This window comes from Anolis sagrei, chromosome 5 (genome assembly GCF_037176765.1).
Source record: "Anolis sagrei isolate rAnoSag1 chromosome 5, rAnoSag1.mat, whole genome shotgun sequence".
Lineage (NCBI taxonomy): Eukaryota > Metazoa > Chordata > Lepidosauria > Squamata > Dactyloidae > Anolis > Anolis sagrei.
The window spans coordinates 1,018,552-1,038,238 of NC_090025.1; the positions used below are offsets into that span (position 1 = coordinate 1,018,552).

Consider the following 19,687-nt stretch of genomic DNA (forward strand, 5'->3'; position numbering starts at 1 on the left):
AGCAATTCCCATTGAGATAAGGACCAATCCCATTGAAATTAAGCCCAATCCCATTGAGACATGTGACTTCGATTGGCACATATGTAAATCCCATTAACACTTGGGCAATTCCCATTGACACATGGGTAGACTCTATTGACACCAAGGCAAATCCCACTGACATACAGGCCAAACCTATTAGGCCATAAGCCAGTCCCATTGAGTTAAAGACCAATCCCATTGAGATGTAGACCAGTCCCATGGAAACATGAGTGAATCCCATTGGCATGTAGGTCAATCCCATTCAGACAAAGGGGAATCCCATTGGTACAGAAGGCAAATCCCATACATACATATTAACCCATAGACTAGTTCTGTTGAGATAAAGACCAATCCCATTGAGATGTAAGCGTGTCCTGTTGGAACAAAGAGCAATCCATTGAGACATAAGCAAATCCTATTCATACAAAGGGCAATCCCATTGACACACAGGCCAGTCCCACTGAGATAAGGACCAATCCCATTGAAACTAAGCCCAATTCCATTGAGATATGTGAATCTGATTGGCATGTATGTAAATCCCATTGGCACATGGGTAGACTCCATTGACACCTAGGCAAATCCCACTGACATACAGTCCAGACCTATTGACCCGTAGACCAGTCCCATTGAGTTAAAGACCAATCCCATTGAGATGTAGGCCGGTCCCATTGAAACATGAGTGAATCCCATTGGCATGTAGGTCAATCCCATTCAGACAAAGGGCAATCCCGTTGGCACAGAAGGCAAATCCCATTGACACCTGGGGAATTCGCATTGGCACATGGTTAGACTCCATTGACACCTAGGCAAATCCCACTGACATACAGTCCAGATCTATTGACCCGTAATCCAGTCCCATTGAGTTAAAAACCAATCCCATTGAGATGTAGGGTGGTCCCATTGAAACATGAGTGAATCCCATTGGCATGTAAGTCAATCCCATTCAGACAAAGGGCAATCCCATTGGCACAGAAGGCAAATCCCATGGACCGTTGGGCAATTCCTTTTGGACATGGTAGACTCCATTGACACCAAGGCAAATCCCACTGACATACAGGCCAGTACTATTGCCCCATAGACCAGTCCCATTGAGATAAAGGCTAATCCCAGTGAGATGTAGGCCGGTTCCATGGAAACATGAGTGAATCCCATTGGCAACTAGGTCAACCCCATTCAGACAAAGGGCAATCCAATTGGTACAGAAGGCAAATCCCATTTATACTTGGGTAATTTTCCACTGACACATGGGTAGATCCAATTGACACCTAGGCAAATCCCGTTGTCATACATGTTGACCCATAGACCAGTTCTGTTGCGATAAAGACCAATCCCATTGAGATGTAAGCGTGTCCTGTTGGAACAAAGGGCAATCCATTGAGACATAGACAAATCCCATTCATACAAAGGGGAATCTCATTGACACACAGGCCATTCCCATTGAGATAAGGACCAATCCCATTGAAACTAAGCTCAATTCCATTGAGATATGTGAATCTGATTGGCATGTATGTAAATCCCATTGGCACATGACTCCATTGACACCTAGGCAAATCCCACTGACATATAGTCCAGACCTATTGACCCATAGACCAGTCCCATTGAGTTAAAGACCAATCCCATTGAGATGTAGGCTGGTCCCATGGAAACATGAGTGAATCCCATTGGCCCACAGGTCAATCCCATTCAGACAAAGGGCAATCCCATTGGCACAGAAAGCAAATCCCATGGATCGTTGGGCAATTCCTTTTGGACATGGGTAGACTCCATTGACACTAAGGCAAATCCCATTGACATATAGTCCAGACCTATTGACCCATAGACCAGTCCCATTGAGTTAAAGACCAATCCCATTGAGATGTAGGCCGGTCCCATTGAAACATGAGTGAATCCCATTGGCATGTAGGTCAATCCCGTTCAGACAAAGGGAAATCCCATTGGCACAGAAGGCAAATCCCATGGACTGTTGGGCAATTCCCACTGGCACATGGGTAGACTCCATTGACATCCCACTGACATACAGGCCAGACCTATTGACCCATAGGCCAGTCCCATTGAGTCCCCTTGAGTTAAAGACCAATCCCATTGAGATGTAGGCCGGTCGAATGGAAACATGAGTGAATCCCATTGGATGTAGTTCAATCCCATTCAGACAAAGGGCAATCCCATTTGTACAGAAAGCAAATCCATTTATACTTGGGTAATTTTCCACTGACACATGGGTAGATCCAATTGACACCGAGGCAAATCCCATTGGCATACATGTTGACCCATAGACCCAGTTCTGTTGAGATAAAGACCAATCCCATTGACATGTAGGCTAGTCCAATGGAAACATGAGTGAATCCCATTGGCATGTAAGTCAATCCCATTCGGATAAAGGGCAATCCCGTTGGCACAGAAGGCAAATCCCATTGACACTGACCCATGGGTAGATCCAGTTGACACCGAGGCAAATCCCATTGGTGTGTAAGCAAATCCCAGTGCAAGAAAGGCCAGTCCCATTGAGTCAATGGGTTTAGTCTCCTTGGGTCTCAAGCAGGCATGGGCCAACTTTGGCCCTCCCTCCAGGCGTTTTGGACTCCAACTCCCACCATTCCTAACAGCCTACCGGCTGTTAGGAATGGTGGGAGTTGGAGTCCAAAACACCTGGAGGGAGGGCCAAAGTTGGCCCATGCCTGGTCTGAAGAAACAAGTCCAGATTTGGTACTGACGTGGTTGTTGTCTCACGTTCCTTTCCGCAGCGGATCTCCTGGCTCGTCCGGAGGTGCAGGGGGTGAAGTTCCTGTTCCTGGTGGGGGGCTTTGCCGAGTCAGCGGTGCTGCAGCAGGCGGTCCAGGCGGCCTTTGGTGGCATGTGTCGGGTGATCGTCCCGCAGGACGTGGGGCTGACCATCCTGAAGGGAGCGGTGCTCTTCGGGCTGGACCCCACCATCGTGCGCGTTCGGCGCTCCCCACTGACCTATGGCGTGGGCGTCCTGAACAAGTTCGTGGAGGGCAAACACCCCAAGGAGAAGCTGCTGGTCAAGGAGGGCAAGCACTGGTGCACCGACGTCCTGGAGAAGTTCGTCTCGGTGGACCAGTCGGTGGCCCTGGGGGAGGTGGTGCGGCGCAGCTACTGCCCGGCCCGCTCCGGACAGCGCAAGATCATCATCAACGTCTACTGCTGCGCCACTGATGATGCCGTCTACATCACCGATCCCGGCGTCCGGAAGTGCGGCACCATCAGCCTGGACCTGGACGACGTGGAGGGGGGCTCCCACTCGCCAAAGAGGGGCGCCCGGAGGGAGATCCGGGCCAGCATGCAGTTCGGGGACACCGAGATCAAGGTGACCGCCCTGGACGTCCAGACTGCCAAGAGTGTCAGGGCCTCCATTGACTTCCTCTCCAACTGAGGACCACCATTCGGAGGTTTGGCCGAGATGGAAAGCTCCACCCGAGACCCCCTTCTCCTCTCATCTGGTGCTTTGGTTGTGCTTCTCCTGCACGAAGGAAGAAGGGGGTTGGACTAAATGGGATCAAGAGGACCCTTCCAACACTATTAATCTATTATTCTATGCCTAGAAGGAAGCCAAGCTCCATCCAAGACCTTCTTCTCCATAAACATATGTGGTTCTTTGATTGTGCTTTCCCTGCATGAAGGCACAAAGAAGGGGGTTGGACTAGATGGGCTCAGGAGGACTCTTCTGACTATGATTCTATGCCTAGAAGGAAGCCAAGCTCCACCTGAGACCCTCTCCTCCTCTAATATGGTGCTTCTCCAGCATGAAGGACCAAGTGGGTTGGACTAGATGGGCCCAAGGAGCCCCGTCCAATTCTATTATTCTATAATTCTGTGCCTAGAAGGAAGCCAAGCTCCACTCAAGACCTCCTTCTCCATAAACATATGTGGTGCTTTCAATATGCTTTCCCTGCATGAAGGCAGAATGGAAGGGTTGGACTAGACGGCCTCAAGAGGTCCCTTCCAACTCTTAGTCTATTATTCTATGCCTAGAAGGAAGCCAAGCTCCATCTGAGACCTTCTTTTCCATAAACATATGTGGTTCTTTGGTTGTGCTTTCCCAGCATGAAGGCACAAAGAAGGGGGTTGGACTAGATGGGCTCAGGAGGTCTCTTCTGACTATGATTCTATGCCTAGAAGGAAGCCAAGCTCCACCCGAGACCCCCTTCTCCTCTCATCTGGTGCTTTGGTTGTGCTTTTCCTGCACGAAGGAAGAAGGGGGTTGGACTAGATGGGATCAGGAGGTCCCTTCCAACACTATTAGTCTATTATTCTATGCCTAGAAGGAAGCCAAGCTTCATCCGAGACCTTCTTCTCCATAAACATATGCGGTTCTTTGATTGTGCTTTCCTTGCATGAAGGCACAAAAAGAAAGAGGTTGGATTAGATGGGCTTAGGAGGTCTCTTGTCACTCTGTTATCCTATGATTCTATGCCTAGAAGGAAGCCAAGCTCCACCTGAGACCCCCTTCTTCTCTCATGTGGTGCTTTGTGCTTCCACCGCATGAAGGAAGAAGGGGGTTGGACTAGATGGGCCCAAGGAGCTCTGTCCAACTCTATTAGTCTATTATTCTGTGCCTAGAAGGAAGCCAGGATCCATCCGAGACCCCCTTCTCCTCTAATGTGGTGCTTTGTGCTTCTCCTGCATGAAGGACCAAGTGGGTTGGACTAGATGGGCCCAAGGAGCCCTGTCCAACTCTATTAGTCTATTATTCTGTGCCTAGAAGGAAGCCAAGCTCCATCCGAGACCTTCTTCTCCATAAACATATGCGGTTCTTTGATTGTGCTTTCCTTGCATGAAGGCACAAAGAAGGGGGTTGGACTAGATGGGCTCAGGAGGTCTCTTCTGACTCTGTTATTCTATGATTCCATGCCTAGAAGGAAGCCAAGCTCCACCCAAGACCCCCCTCTCCTCTAAGGTGGCGCTTTGTTTGTGCTTCTCCTGCATGAAGGATGAAGGGGGTTGGACTAGATGGGATCAAGAGGTCCCTTCCAACACTATTAGTCTATTATTCTATACCTAGAAGGAAGCCAAGCTCCATCCTAGACCTTCTTCTCCATAAACATATGTGGTTCTTTGATTGTGCTTTCCCAGCATGAAGGCACAAAAAAGGGGGTTGGACTAGATGGGCTCAGGAGGTCTCTTCTGACTATGATTCTACACCTAGAAGGAAGCCAAGCTCCATCAGAGACCTTCTTCTCCATAACCATATGTGGTTCTTTGATTGTGCTTTCCTAGCATGAAGGCACAAAGAAGGGGGTTGGACTAGATGGGCTCAGAAGGTCTCTTCTGACTCTATTATTCTATGCTTCTATGCCTAGAAGGAAGCCAAGCTCCACCCAAGACCCCCCTCTCCTCTAAGGTGGCGCTTTGTTTGTGCTTCTCCTGCATGAAGGACGAAGGAGGTTGGACTAGATGGGATCAAGAGGTCCCTTCCAACACTATTAGTTTATTATTCTATACCTAGAAGGAAGCCAAGCTCCATCCCAGACCCTCTTCTCCATAAACATGTGTGGTGCTTTGTGCTTTTCGTGCATGAAGGAAGAAAGAAGGGGATTGGACTAGATGGGCTCAGGAGGTCTCTTCCAATATTGTTATAGTACGTATTCTATGCCTAGAAGGAAGCCAAGCTCCACCTGGGACCTCCTTCTCCATAAACACATGCGGTCCTTTGACTGTGCTTTCCCTGCATGAAGGTTGAAAGAAGGGGGTTGGTCTAGGTGAGCTCAGGAGGTGTCTTCCAACTCCATCATTCAATGAGTCTATGTCCATAAGGAAGCCAGTCAACACCCGCATTGGGTGGCCAAAAGGCAGCAAGCTGGGACCAAAGCTTAGCAGGCAAAGCCACCTTGCCAAACTCTGGAAAGTTTGGACCTATGTAGCTTCCAGTTTAGCACTGAGCCATCTTTTGGGAACTCTAGTTGAAGGCTCCTCCTCTGGGTTGGCTCACTCATCACTCTCCTGAACTTCTCAAAACGGAGCCAGCATTGTTTTGATCCATTTGCACCAGCCATCGTTCTCGGCCTGATGATAGCACTTATTTTGCTTGGGTTCTGCAAGGACAGGGTCTATATGGCCATGTTCTAGAGGCATTTCTCCTGACGTTTCGCCTGCATCTATACCTCTGAGGATGCTTGCCATAGATGCAGGCGAAACGTCAGGAGAGAATGCCTCTAGAACATGGCCATATATCCCGAAAAAACCCACAAGAACCTACTCCTTCCATGCTCTGCAATGCCAAAGTTATGCTCACAGCTGGAGCCACGTGACCACAATAGAAAGAAGGTGAATGTCTTCCCACCTGGAAGTGTGGGATGGTCTAGGTGGCTGTTTAGGCATTGAAAGCGTGGAGGGAAAATCGAGTGAAGGAAGGAGGGAAAGAATTAAGGAAAGGAGAAGGGAAGGGAGGGAAGGAAAGGAAGGAAAGAGGGAGGAAGAGAAGGAAGGAAAGGATGAAAGGAGGGAATGAAAGGAGAGGAAAGGAAGAAGGAGGGAAGAAAGGACAGAGGGAGGGAAGGAAAGAAGCAAAGGAGAAGGGAGGGAGGGAGGGAGGGAGGGAGGGAGGGAGGGAGGGAAGGAAGGAAGGAAGGAAGGAAGGAAGGAAGGAAGGAAAGGAAGAAGGGGAAGGAAAAAAGAGGGAGAGAAAGGAGAGAAAGAGGGAGGGAGGAGGGAGGGAGGGGAGGAAGAAAAGGATGAAAGGAGGGAATGAAAGGAGAGGAAAGGAAGAAGGAGGGAAAGAAGAAAGGACAGAGGGAGGGAAGGAAGGAAAGAAGGAAAGGGAGGGAAGGAAGGAAGGAAAGGAAGAAGGAGAAGGAAAAAAGAGGGAGAGAAAGGAGAGAAAGAGGGAGGGAGGAGGGAGGGAGGGGAGGAAGGAAAGGATGAAAGGAGGGAATGAAAGGAGAGGAAAGGAAGAAGGAGGGAAAGAAGGAAGGACTGAGGGAGGGAAGGAAGGAAAGAAGGAAAGGGAGGGAAGGAAGGAAGGAAGGAAGGAAGGAAGGAAGGAGGGAAGGAAGGAAAGGATGAAAGGAGGGAAGGAAAAAGGAGGGAGAGAAAAGAGGGAGGGAGGGAGGGAGGGAGGGAGGAGGGAAAGAAGGAAAGGAAGGAAAGAAGAAAGGAAGAAGGAGTGAAGGAGGGAGGGAGGGAAGGAAGGAAAGGATGAAAGAAGGGGAGGGAAGGAGAGTAAAGGAAGAAGGAGAGAAGGAAGGGGAGGGAAGGAAGGAAAGGAAGGAGGGAGGGAAGGAGGGAGGGTGGGAAAGAAGGAAGGGAGTGAAGGAAAGGAGGAAGGGAAAGGAAGGAAGGAAAGAAGGGAGGGAGGGAGGGAGGGAAAGCACTTGAGAAAGAGCCTCGAAGACATACGGTATCAAAATTTCATTATTATATCATTATAGGTGATTTTTTATGACAGAACCAATTAGGAACTGCCATTTATAATGAAATTTTGAAAGTTTTGTTAAGAGTTCTGAAATTTTCACCACCAGAACTTTAGCAACACTGTAGAATCAAAGCACCAGCGCCCCCTAGTTTTCAACACCAGAACTTTAGTTTTGTAAGTACTTTAGAACCATGTAGAACCATGGATTGCACATGCCTAAGGGGTAGCATGACTTCCCTGGATCTAGGCACTAGGCTCTTCTTGATGCAGGACGAAATCCTATTGGCAACTTCAAGCTGTGGAGTGCACACAACGCAGCGTCACTTAGGCCAGATATCTCCAAAAGTAGACTCGCCATCGCCTTCCTCAGAGGCTGAGAGAGTGCGACCCAATCCCTCTGCGGCGTGAGACCTCACTGTGGCCAAAAAAGGCCCAACCGGACACCCAAGTGCTTGACTGTTCAACGAATGGCCAAAGCTTCCTTTGAAATCCCTGATGCTCAAAGACGCCTCTGCAACCAGAGGGATCCATTCTGTGCCAAAAGAGCTGCTTTGAAGGGTAGACTGCTTACCTCCCTCTGTCCAAAAACCTGGTCAAAACAAAGGAGTCCGACCTGGATCCGATCCAGGCAGACTCCCCATCTTCCTCTTCTTCTTCCCCTTGAATTCCCAAGAGAACCAGGACTACATGGCCCAACGGAGGGGAAACATGTCCAGAGTGGAGCCACCAGGAGAAGAGAGAGAGCCATCTTTGCAAAGGAACTCATTCCCATCACTCCTTACGGGGGCTTTCCATTATTATCTCCTGCAATGTTTTGAAATAGTAACTTGTTATATTCATCAGTGTGTTCGTTTTTCATTACTTCCTGGGAGAAGGGTGGCTGCAAAACATGGGGAATGCAGGGTTTTAAGCGGAGGGTGGATGGTCATCTATCGGGGGTGCTTTGAATGTAATTTTCCTGCTTCTTGGCAGAATGGGGTTGGACTGGATGGCCCAAGAGGTCTCTTCCAACTCTAAGATTCTACGATGCCTACCTTACTCTAAAAGCAGTTAAACGCCTGGAAAGGTGGCTTTGCTGTACTTGCAGAGCTCTGCTGAATCGTGGGACTGGAAGCCCACTATCGTCGCTTCTCTGGGCCCTAGTTAGGTGCTTTCAAGGCCCGTCTCCTTTCTCCACCCTTCATTACTTCCTGGGAGAAGGGTTGCTGCAAAACGTAGAGGGTGTCTATCTACTCTGAAAGTAAACACCTGAAAATGGGCTTTGCTGTACTTGCAGAGCTCTGCTGAATCATGGGACCTGAAGCCCACCATCGTCCCTTCTCTGGATCCTGCTTATGTGCTTTCAACACCCATCTCCTTTCTCCATCCTTCATTACTTCCTGAGAGAAGGTTTGCTGCCAAACATAGATGTCTATCAACTCTGAAAGCAGTTAAATGCCTGGAAAGGTGGCTTTGCTGTACTTGCAGAGCTTTGCTGAACTGTGGGACCTGAAGCCCACCATCGTCTCTTCTCCGGGCCCTGCCTATGTGCTTTCAACACCCATCTCCTTTCTCTATCCTTCATTACTTCCTGGGAGAAGGGTTGCTGCCAAACATATATGTCTATCAACTCTGAAAGCAGTTAAATGCCTGAAAAGGGGGCTTTGCTGTACTTGCAGAGCTCTGCTGAATCATGGGACCTGAAGCCCACCATCGTTCCTTCTCTAGGCCCTAGTTAGGTGCTTTCAACACCCATCTCCTTTCTCTATCCTTCATTGCTTCCTGGGAGAAGGGTTGCTGCCAAACATAGATGCCTACCAACTCTGAAAGCAGTTAAATGCCTGAAAAGGGGGCTTTGCTGTACTTGCCGAGCTCTGCTGAATCATGGGACCTGAAGCCCACCATCGTTCCTTCTCTAGGCCCTAGTTAGGTGCTTTCAACACCCGTCTCCTTTCTCCACCCTTCATTACTTCCTGGGAGAAGGGTTGCTGCAAAACGTAGAGGGTGTCTATCTACTCTGAAAGTAAACACCTGAAAATGGGCTTTGCTGTACTTGCAGAGCTCTGCTGAATCATGGGACCTGACGCCCACCATCGTCCCTTCTCCAGACCCTAGTTAGGTGCTTTCAACACCCATCTCCTTTCTTCACCCTTCATTACTTCCTGGGAGAAGGGTTGCTGCCAAACATAGATGTCTATCAACTCTGAAAGCAGTTAAATGCCTGGAAAGGTGGCTTTGCTGTACTTGCAGAGCTTTGCTGAACTGTGGGACCTGAAGCCCACCATCGTCTCTTCTCCGGGCCCTGCTTATGTGCTTTCAACACCCATCTCCTTTCTCCATCCTTCATTACTCTACTCTTATTCATTTATAACTCACACTGAATTTCAAAGGAGCCACTCTGGGGTTTGTGGTAGCTCTCCAAGGTGCTGAACCCTTCCGCATCATGGACAGGTCCTGGTGGTAAGCTTCACATAGTTTGGTTTCACTGCCCAAAAGTAACAAAATTCACTGGCTCTCATTTCTGAGGATGCTAGTTTCCATCTTCCAAAACCCTTCTCAGAATTGCAGTCCTAAACCAGTGGTTCTCAACCTTCCTAATGCTGTGACCCCGGGAATACTGTGCCATCCACCCAGACGATATAAAAAACAAAACTGTGATGTGCTTCTCTCTATGTCTGAGCGAACTGCAGGTGTCTATATTGAGAAGCTTGAGATACTCAGCAACTGAGACTATTACTGGTTTAAACATCAAAAAAGGATATTTCTTTATTCAAAGTCCTTGAAGACTTGGCACAGTTCATAAAGTTGCAAACAAACAGTCAATAGATGAAACTACAAAAATATTCTTTCTTTTCTTTAGTTACAGAGGTAACCTTTTCTCCAGATGGCAGATAAGATCCTGGAATCTTAACACCCTAACCTTAAGCTGTTGTGGTTTCGAAAAAAGCAGGTTTTTTCCCTATCTATAACTTAAGGTTAGTTCTGGAGGCAAACCAGTCAAGACTCTCTCTCTATAACTATATAACTCAATCTTCTCAGTTAAGCTTATCTGTCTATAATATCTCAATACAGCTCAATTTTTATTTATTTACTTACTTACTTTATTTGTATACCGCTCTTCTCAGCCCTTAGGCGACACAATACACAATATACTATCAATACACAATATACTATCTATATTAACTCAATATAGCTTAATACTTATCTATAATGTATAATATACTTTCTATAGCTTAATATAGCTTACTCAATTTAGTTTTTGCAATGGTTTTCCCAGAGCTAACCGCCTAGCCATCAGCACGTCTGAAGTCTTTCCTCTAAATTGAAAAGGCAGGGGAGAATCCAAAATGGGGATCTTTCCCTGGGAGAAAAGGCGGTCCCTATACTCAAAGAGCTGCTCTCTAAGCCAATGGTTGCAAAGAGGATGGCAGACTCTGATACTATTAACTTTTAAGACTCTTGCAAAGCTGCAGCAACCCTGGGAGGAAATGCAAGAGGAAGCAACCTCAAGCAACTATAAAGTGAGGCAAATCAGGCTCCTGGGAGACGGAACAAATACAGTTCCTCGTATTGAGGGGACCCCCCAAAGTTATAAATCTATTTTCTACTCTTCACTCTTTGATTGAGATGGGTCCTTGCTCTCCTCCCAAGAAGGAAGCAACTCCTGATTTCCTGGCTGCATCTGCACTCATCTTCCCACCTAGAAATACAAAGTCTGTCACGGCCTCCACGTTTTCTCCCTCTATTTCCCAGTTGTCAACCGCTCGTGTTGCCATCATCTTGGTTTTTTTGATGTTTTGCTGCAACCCAGCTTTTGCGGTTTCTTCTTTCACCTTGATTAGAAGGCTCCTCAGCTCCTCCTCACTTTCAGCCATCAAAGTGGTATCATCTGCATATCTAAGTGGTATCATCTGCATATCTAAGGTTGTTAATGTTTCTTCCAGCCATTTTAACCCCAGCCTTGCACTCATCAAGCCCTGCACATCCTTGCATGATGTGTTCTGCATGCAAGTTGAATAGGTTGTGTAGACAACCCTGCCGTACGCCTTTCCCAATCTTGACCGTCTGTTGTTCCGTGATCAGTTCTGACTGTTGCTCCTTGGCCCTTGTACAGATTCCTCAGGAGAGAGACAAGGGGGCTTGGTATTACTTACTTACTTAGGCGATCCCTCATTATCCGAGGATGATGGTCCTCCAAGTTTGGTGTCCTGGGGGTGGGTCCATATGTGGCTGTGGTGCCCTATGCTTGAGCTGCATCTTCTCCCTTCCGCAATGAGGGCATCGATTTCCAGATGGAAGGTGGTCCTGGTTGGGGTTGGCTTGACGCGCCTTCTTCCTATTGGCACATTTCTCCCTTTGCCCTCCATTTGTGCCTCTTCAAATTCTGCAGCACTGCTGGTCACAGCTGACCTCCAGCTGGAGCGCTCAAGGGTTCCCAGTTCTCAGTGTCTACGCCTGAGTTTTTAAGGTTGGCTTTGAGCCCATCTTTCAATCTCTTTTCCTGCCCAACAACATTCTGTTTTCCATTCTTGAGTTCAGAGTAGAGCAACTGCTTTGGGAGACATTGGTCGGGCATCCGGACAACGTGGCCGGTCCAGTGGAGGACCATCGCTACAATGCCCAGACCACCAAGAACATGCCACAATTTATTACGATCCACAGTCAAGGGCTACATGTTACATCAGTGTTTCTCAACCTTCCTAATGCCGCGACCCCTTAATACAGTTCCTCATGTTGTGGTGACCCCCAACCATAACCCTAACATTATGAATCGCCATGTAAATAATGATCTGCAGGATATATTTTCATTCACGGGAACAAATTTGACGCAAATACCCGGTATGCCCAAATTGGGGTTGGGGGTTGGCAGGGGGATTGATTTTGCCATTTGGGAGTTGTTGTTGCTGGGATTTATAGTTAACATGTAAACAAAGAGGATTCTGAACCCCACCAACAATGGAATTGAACCAAAGTTGGCACAGAAAACTCCCATGATCAACAGAAAATACTGGAAGGGCTTGGTGGGCATTGACCTTGAGTATGGGAGTTGTAGTTCGCCTACATCCAGAGAGCACTATGGGCTGAAACAATGATGGATCTAGACCAAACTTGGCACAGATACTCAATATGCCCAAATGTGAACACTGATGGGGTTTGGGGAAATTAGACTTTGACGTTTGGGAGTTGTAGATACTGGAATTTATAGTTCACCTACAATCAAGGAGTGTTCTGAACCCCACCAATGATAGAATTGGGCCAAACTTCCCACACAGAACCCCCATGACCAACAGAAAATACTGTGTTTTCTGATGGTCTTTGGTGACCCCTCCGACACCCCTTCGTGACCCCCTCAGGGGTCCCGACCCCCAGGTTGAGAAACACTGTGTTACATAGTGGTGTTGTTGTTATTATTTCCAAACAAGAGGCAGTAGAGGCCCCTTGCCAGTAGGTGGGAGCAGAGTGTCTCATATCCGAAGCTCTGAGCCAACGCCAGACAAATACCAATTCAGTTCTTGTGGGTTTTTTGCGGCTATAGAGCCATGTTCTAGAGGCATTTCTCCTGACGTTTCGCCTGCATCTATGGCAAGCATCCTCAGAGGTTGTGAGGTCTGTTGGAAATAGGAAAATGGGTTTATATATCTGTGGAATGATAAGCAGGGTGAGACAAAGGGCTTTTGTAAGTTGGGCTAGGTGTGGATCTTGCAACTGACCACCTTGATTAGCATACAATGGGCTGACTGTGCCTGGGGCAAACTCTTCTTGAAGGGGGATTAGATGTCCCTGCCTGTTTTTCTCTCTGCTGTTTTTGCTGTTGCAATTTTAGAAATTTTTAATACTGGTAGCCAGATTTTGTTCGTTTTCATGGTTTCCTCCTTTCTGTTGAAATGGTCCACATGCTTCTTGTGGATTTCGATGGCTTCTCTGTGTAGCCTGACATGGTGGTTGTTGGAGCGGTCCAGCATTTCTGTGTTCTCAAATAATATGCTGTGTCCAGGCTGGTTCATCGTGTGCTCTGCTATGGCTGATTTGTCTGGTTGACTTAGTCTGCAGTGCCTTTCATGTTCCTTGATTCGTGCCTGGGCAATGCTGCTGCATTTGGTGGTCCCTCTGTTGACTTCTTGTCCACAGCTGCATGGTATACAATGGTAGACTCCTGCAGAGGTGAGAGGATCCCTCTTGTCCTTTGCTGAACGGAGCATTGGTTGGATGTTCTTGATGGGTCTGGAGATAGTGTGTATGTTATGTTTCCTCATCCGCTTCCCTCTGCGGTCAGTGGTTCCCTTGATGTCTGGCAAGAACCCTTTCCCTCTGGGTGGATCTTCATCTTGACTCTCGTGGCTTCTTCTCGGTGGTCTTGCAGCTCTTCTGAGGTCTGAGGTGGAGTCTCCATTGGCCTGGAGAGCCCAGTTGAGGGGGTTCAGTCCATCTTGGAGGAGGTGGGCTTCGCAGATTCTTTTGGCACGGTCTGCCAAGGCTTTAATGGGGCTTCTTTGTTGACTTGGGTGATGGTTGGATTTTTTATGTAGATATCTATCCGTGTGTGGGGGTTTTCTGTAAACGGTGTGACCCAATTGTTGATCTGGTTTGCGGATGACTAGGACATCTAGAAAACCAGAGAAGTCAGCCATAGCAGAGCACCTGATGAACCAGCCTGGACACAGCATATTATTGGAGAACACAGAAATGCTGGACCACACCAACAACCACCATGTCAGGCTACATAGAGAAGCCATTGAAATCCACAAACATGTGGACAATTTCAACAGAAAGGAAGAAACCATGAAAATGAACAAAATCTGGCTACCAATATTAAAAAATTCTAAAATTGCAACAGCAAAAACAGCAGAGAGAAAAACAGGCAGGGACATCTAATCACCTTTCAAGAAGAGTTTGCCCCAGGCACAGTCAGCCCATTGTATGCTAATCAAGGTGGGCAGTTGCAAGATCCACACCCAGCCCAACTTACAAAAGCCCTTTGTCTCACCCTGGCCATTCCACAGATATATAAACCCCTTTTTTCCCAGCTCCAGCAGACCTCACCTCTGAGGATGCTTGCCATAGATGCAGGCGAAACGTCAGGAGAAATGCCTCTAGAACATGGCCATATAGCCCGGAAAAACCCACAAGAACTGAGTGATTCCAGCCATGAAAGCCTTCGACAATACATTAAATACCAATTCCATTGGATCCTCTTCCTTCACATCGTATAGAATTATATAATAACATCAAAATATTCAACCCTCCATTAGAAAAAAAAACAAAGCCCACCTTCTCTCTCCAGACTACACATCCCAGGGTTCTGCAGGAATATGCCATGAGGATGAAAATCGCACCGAAAACTACACAAAAAAAGTCAAGACACGTGTATACGTATATATTTTTTTCCTCTAAGTTTATTATTTTCCTTGAGAACTTTTTGCTTAAAAAAAGAAACCCCAAAACACTTAACATCTCTTTTAAGATATCTATACAGATATATATATATATGTTTGCATGTCTTTGTGTGTGTGTGTGTGTTTGTGTGTATATTATAGGCACATAGAAAACAGTCGTTCTTCTTGCGACAACAAGGAAGTCAACACATTCTCGGTCTGTCTGTTTAAAAGGAGAGAAAGAAAGAAAGAAAGAAAGAAAGAAAGAAAGAAAAGAAAAGAAAATGCATTGGAGAAACCAGGCTCTGGAATGATTCCCTTTTGTTTACAGCAGGAGTGGGACTACAACTCCCAGCAGTCAAGGGCTAGAGGACGCTGGGAGTTGCAGTCCGGCAACTTCGGGAATGGCCACTGGCTCCTCCTCCTTAAAAGGACTGCAAAATGGGAAGAGATCCTACTGATTTGAAGGGCCAAGTTGGGTCAGGGTCTACCCATTGAATGCTGGGACTTCTAGCACAAGAGGCTTCCAACTACAGATCCCAGCATCCTGCTCCAAGGTGTGGAATGGGTTGCAATTGTGCAACAAGGATAGAACCCCCAACATTTCGCTTAGTTGTCAATGCAATATCGGCTCTAGATGCAACGTATCCAAAATGGGAAGAGATCCTACTGGTTTGAGGGGCCAGGTTTTTTCAGGATCTATCCATGGAATGCTGGGACTTCTAGCACAAGAGGCATCCAACTACAGATCCCAGCATCCTGCTCCAAGGTGTGAGAGAGCTGCAATTGTGCAACAGGGATATATGTTTGGATCGGTGTCAATACAACATCTGCTCTAGATGCAATGTATCCACTCGATCCAACGTTTTCGGAAGCCAAAGTGGCCAGTGGGCTTGCGTCTACGCTGCAGAATTAATGCGGTTTGATACCACTTTAGTGACCCAAAGTTATGGGACCCTGGGAGCTGCAGTTTGAAGACACCTTTCGCCTTCAATGGCACCTCAGCAAAGCAGATATATCTCCCTGGATTTCAGAATTCTGAGCCCGTCTACACTGTGGAATTAATGCAGTTCGATACCACTTGTGCAACAACGATATAGCCCCCAACGTTTATGCAATGTTATAATGCAACATCTGCTCTAGATGCAAGGTTTTTGGAAGCCAAAGTGGCCAGTGGGCTTGCGTCTACGCTGCGGAATTAATGCGGATCAATACCTCTTTAATGACCCAAAGTTATGGGATCCTGGGAGCTGTAGTTTGACGAAGCCTTTCGCCTTCAATGCCATCTAAGCAAAGTATATAGATCTCTCTGGATTTCACAGTTTTGAGCCTGTCTACACTGCGGAATTAATGCAATTCAATACCACTTTAATGACCCAAAGTTATGGGATCCTGGGAGCTGTAGTTTGACAATGCCTTTCGTCTTCAATGGCACCTCAGCAAAGTAGATACATCTCCCTGGATTTCATAGTTTTGAGCCCAGCTACACTGCAGAATTAATGCAGTTCGATACCACTTTGATGACCCAAAGTTATGGGATCCTGGGAGCTGTAGTTTGACAATGCCTTTCGTCTTCAATGCCACCTCAGCAAAGTAGATACATCTCCCTAGATTTCACAGTTTTGAGCCCGTCTACACAGCGGAATTAATGCAGTTTGATACCACTTTATGACGCAAAGTTATGGGATCCTGGGAGCTGTAGTTTGAAGGGTCCTTTTGCCTTCAATGCCACCTCAGCAAAGTAGATAGATCTCCCTGGATTTCACAATTCTGAGCCTGTCTACACTGCGGAATTAATGCAGTTCGATACCACTTTAATGACCCAAAGTTATGGGATCCTGGGAGCTGTAGTTTGAAGATGCCTTTCGCCTTCAATGGCACCTCAGCAAAGCAGATAGATCTCCCTGGATTTCACAATTCTGAACCTGTCTACACTGCGGAATTAATGCAGTTCGATACCACTTTAAAGACCCAAAGTTATGAGATCCTGGGAACTGTAGTTTGAAGAGGTCTTTCGCCTTCAATGGCACCTCACCAAAGTAGGTACATCTCCCTGGATTTTGCAGTTTTGAGCCTGTCTACACTGCGGAATTAATGCGGTTCAATACCACTTTAATGGTACAATGCCCATCACTCCCTGGCTGGGACAATGGGCATTGTAGTCCCAACATATTTAATGACCCAAAGTTATGGGATCCTGGGAGCTGTAGTTTGAAGGGTCCTTGTGCCTTCAATGCCATCTCACCAAAGCAGATAGATCTCCCTGGATTTTGCAAGGAAAAGTGGAATCAAAGTGGATTAATTCTGCAGTATGGATGCACCCTTAGACGAAAAGGCTCTCTCCCAAAGCAGATAGATCTCCCTGGATTTTGCAAGGAAAAGTGGAATCAAAGTGGATTAATTCTGCAGTATGGATGCACCCTTAGACGAAAAGGCTCTCTCCCAAAGCAGATAGATCTCCCTGGATTTTGCAAGGAAAAGTGGTATCAAAGTGGATTAATTCTGCAGTGCGGATGCACCCTTAGATGAAAAGGCTCTCACCCAAAGCAGATAGATCTCCCTGGATTTTGCAAGGAAAAGTGGTATCAAAGTGGATTAATTCTGCAGTGCGGATGCACCCTTAGATGAAAAGGCTCTCACCCAAAGCAGATAGATCTCCCTGGATTTTGCAAGGAAAAGTGGAATCAAAGTGGATTAATTCTGCAGTGCGGATGCACCCTTAGATGAAAAGGCTCTCACCCAAAGGAGATAGATCTCCCTAAATTTTGCAAGGTAAAGTGGGATCAAAGTGGATTAATTCTGCAGTGCGGATGCACCCTTAGATGAAAAAGGCTCTCAACCAAAGCAGATAGATCTCCCTGGATTTTGCAAGGAAAAGTGGGATCAAGGTGCATTAATTCTGCAGTGCGGATGCACCCTTAGACGAAAAGGCTCTCACCCAAAGCAGATAGATCTCCCTGGATTTTGCAAGGAAAAGTGGTATCAAAGTGCATTAATTCTGCAGTGCGGATGCACCCTTAGATGAAAAAGGCTCTCAACCAAAGCAGATAGATCTCCCTGGATTTTGCAAGGAAAAGTGGAATCAAAGTGGATTAATTCTGCAGTGCGGATGCACCCTTAGATGCATTTAGCAAACTCAATGTATTGAACAAACACAATGTAAACAAAGGTCTTTCGGAGCCATTTTTGAAGCCCAAAAGCTTCAGAGCAGGCCTGGGCCAACTTGGGCTCTCCCTCCGGGTGTTTTGGACTTCAACTCCCACAATTCCTAACAGCCGGTAGGCTGTTAGGAATTGTGGGAGTTGAAGTCCAAAACACCCGGAGGGAGGGCCCAAGTTGGCCCAGGCCTGCTCTGAATCCATTGCCTTTTGCATTCCCATGAACCAAGTTGCAATTTCAATTTGCAAATTCGAGAATAGGCTCCAAAATCTGCTGTTTTTGGGGCGCAATGGATATTGTTTTTAATTAAAAATAATTAAAACTTCAGCAGCAGCAGCAAACGATTATTTTTATACAAATATAAATGAGAGCAACGACATCAAAACCCGAAACGTTTTCCCAAGACACTGTAATGATATGGCTTGCAACGGAGAAGGGAGGACAACAAAGCCCGGGTTCCGGTCTCCGATTCAAGGCAGCAAAAGGTCTTTTGCAAAGAAGCCCTTCCGTGAAATGAAGGAAGGGAAATGGGGGGGATTTGGGGGGATTCGGCCTCAATTTGGAAATCAGGGGGCCTCTTTGGGGCCAAATTAGGACCGGTTTCCTGCAAAAACAAGGTTCCAAAAAGGCTTTGTATTGCAAGCAAGCAGAGTCCAGTCCTGGTGGGAAGTTTGGAAAAGCAGGGAAGAGACTATCATCCAATGCAATGTCATAATAGGTCGGGACTACAATGCCCATCGCTCCCTGGCTGGGATGACGGGCACTGTAGTCGCAACATATTGATAAGATGCGAACCAGGCAAATTTAGGCAGCGATTGTAGCATCCAATGCAATGTCATGATAGGTTAGGACTACAATGCCCATTGCTCCCTGGCAGGGGTGATGGGCATTGTAGTCGCAACATATTGAAAAGATGTCCCAGCATATCAAAGATGCTCAGTTGAACCAGGAAGATTTAGGCAGGCGTTCTAGCATCCAATGCAATGTTACGTTAGGACTACAATGCCCATCGCTCCCTGGCTGGGGTGATGGGCACTGTAGTCGCAACATATTGAAAAGATGCCCCAGCATATCAAAGATGCTCAGTTGAACCAGGAAGATTTAGGCAGGCATTCTATCATCCAATGCAATGTCATAATGGGTCAGAACTACAATGCCCATCGCTCCCTGGCTGGGACGATGGGCATTGTAGTCCCAACATATTGAAAAGATGCTCAGTTGAACCAGGCAAATTTAAGCAGCTATTCTATCATCCAATGCAATGTCACGATAGATTAGGACTACAATGCCCATCGCTCCCTGGCTGGGATGATGGGCATTGTAGTCCCAACATATTGAAAAGATGCTCAGTTGAACCAGGAAGATTTAGGCAGGCATTCTATCATCCAATGCAATGTCATGATAGGTCAGGACTACAATGCCCATCGCTCCCTGGCTGGGACGATGGGCATTGTAGTCCCAGCATATCAAAAAGATGCTCAGTTGAACCAGGCAAATTTAAGCAGCTATTCTATCATCCAATGCAATGTCTTGATAGGTCAGGACTACAATGCCCATTGCTCCCTGGCTGGGACGATGGGCATTGTAGTCCTAACATATTGAAAAGATGCTCAGTTGAACCAGGCAAATTTAAGCAGCTATTCTATCATCCAATGCAATGTCATAATGGGTCAGAACTACAATGCCCATCACTCCCTGGCTGGGACGATGGGCATTGTAGTCCCAACATATTGAAAAGATGCTCAGTTGAACCAGGCAAATTTAAGCAGCTATTCTATCTTCCAAG

The 19,687-nt window shown here is 47.0% G+C and overlaps 1 protein-coding gene across 1 annotated transcript in view; it reads left to right on the forward strand.

Moving 5' to 3' along the window:
• The window catches only part of HSPA12B (heat shock protein family A (Hsp70) member 12B), a 70,510-nt gene extending 65,202 nt beyond the window's left edge, over positions 1-5,308 (forward strand). Inside the window, exon 13 of the mRNA XM_067468423.1 lies at positions 2,763-5,308. Coding sequence (XP_067324524.1) covers positions 2,763-3,412 — 650 coding nt within the window. The 3' untranslated portion in view covers positions 3,413-5,308. The remainder of the gene's footprint in view (positions 1-2,762) is intronic.
• The last annotated feature ends 14,379 nt before the right edge of the window (positions 5,309-19,687 follow it).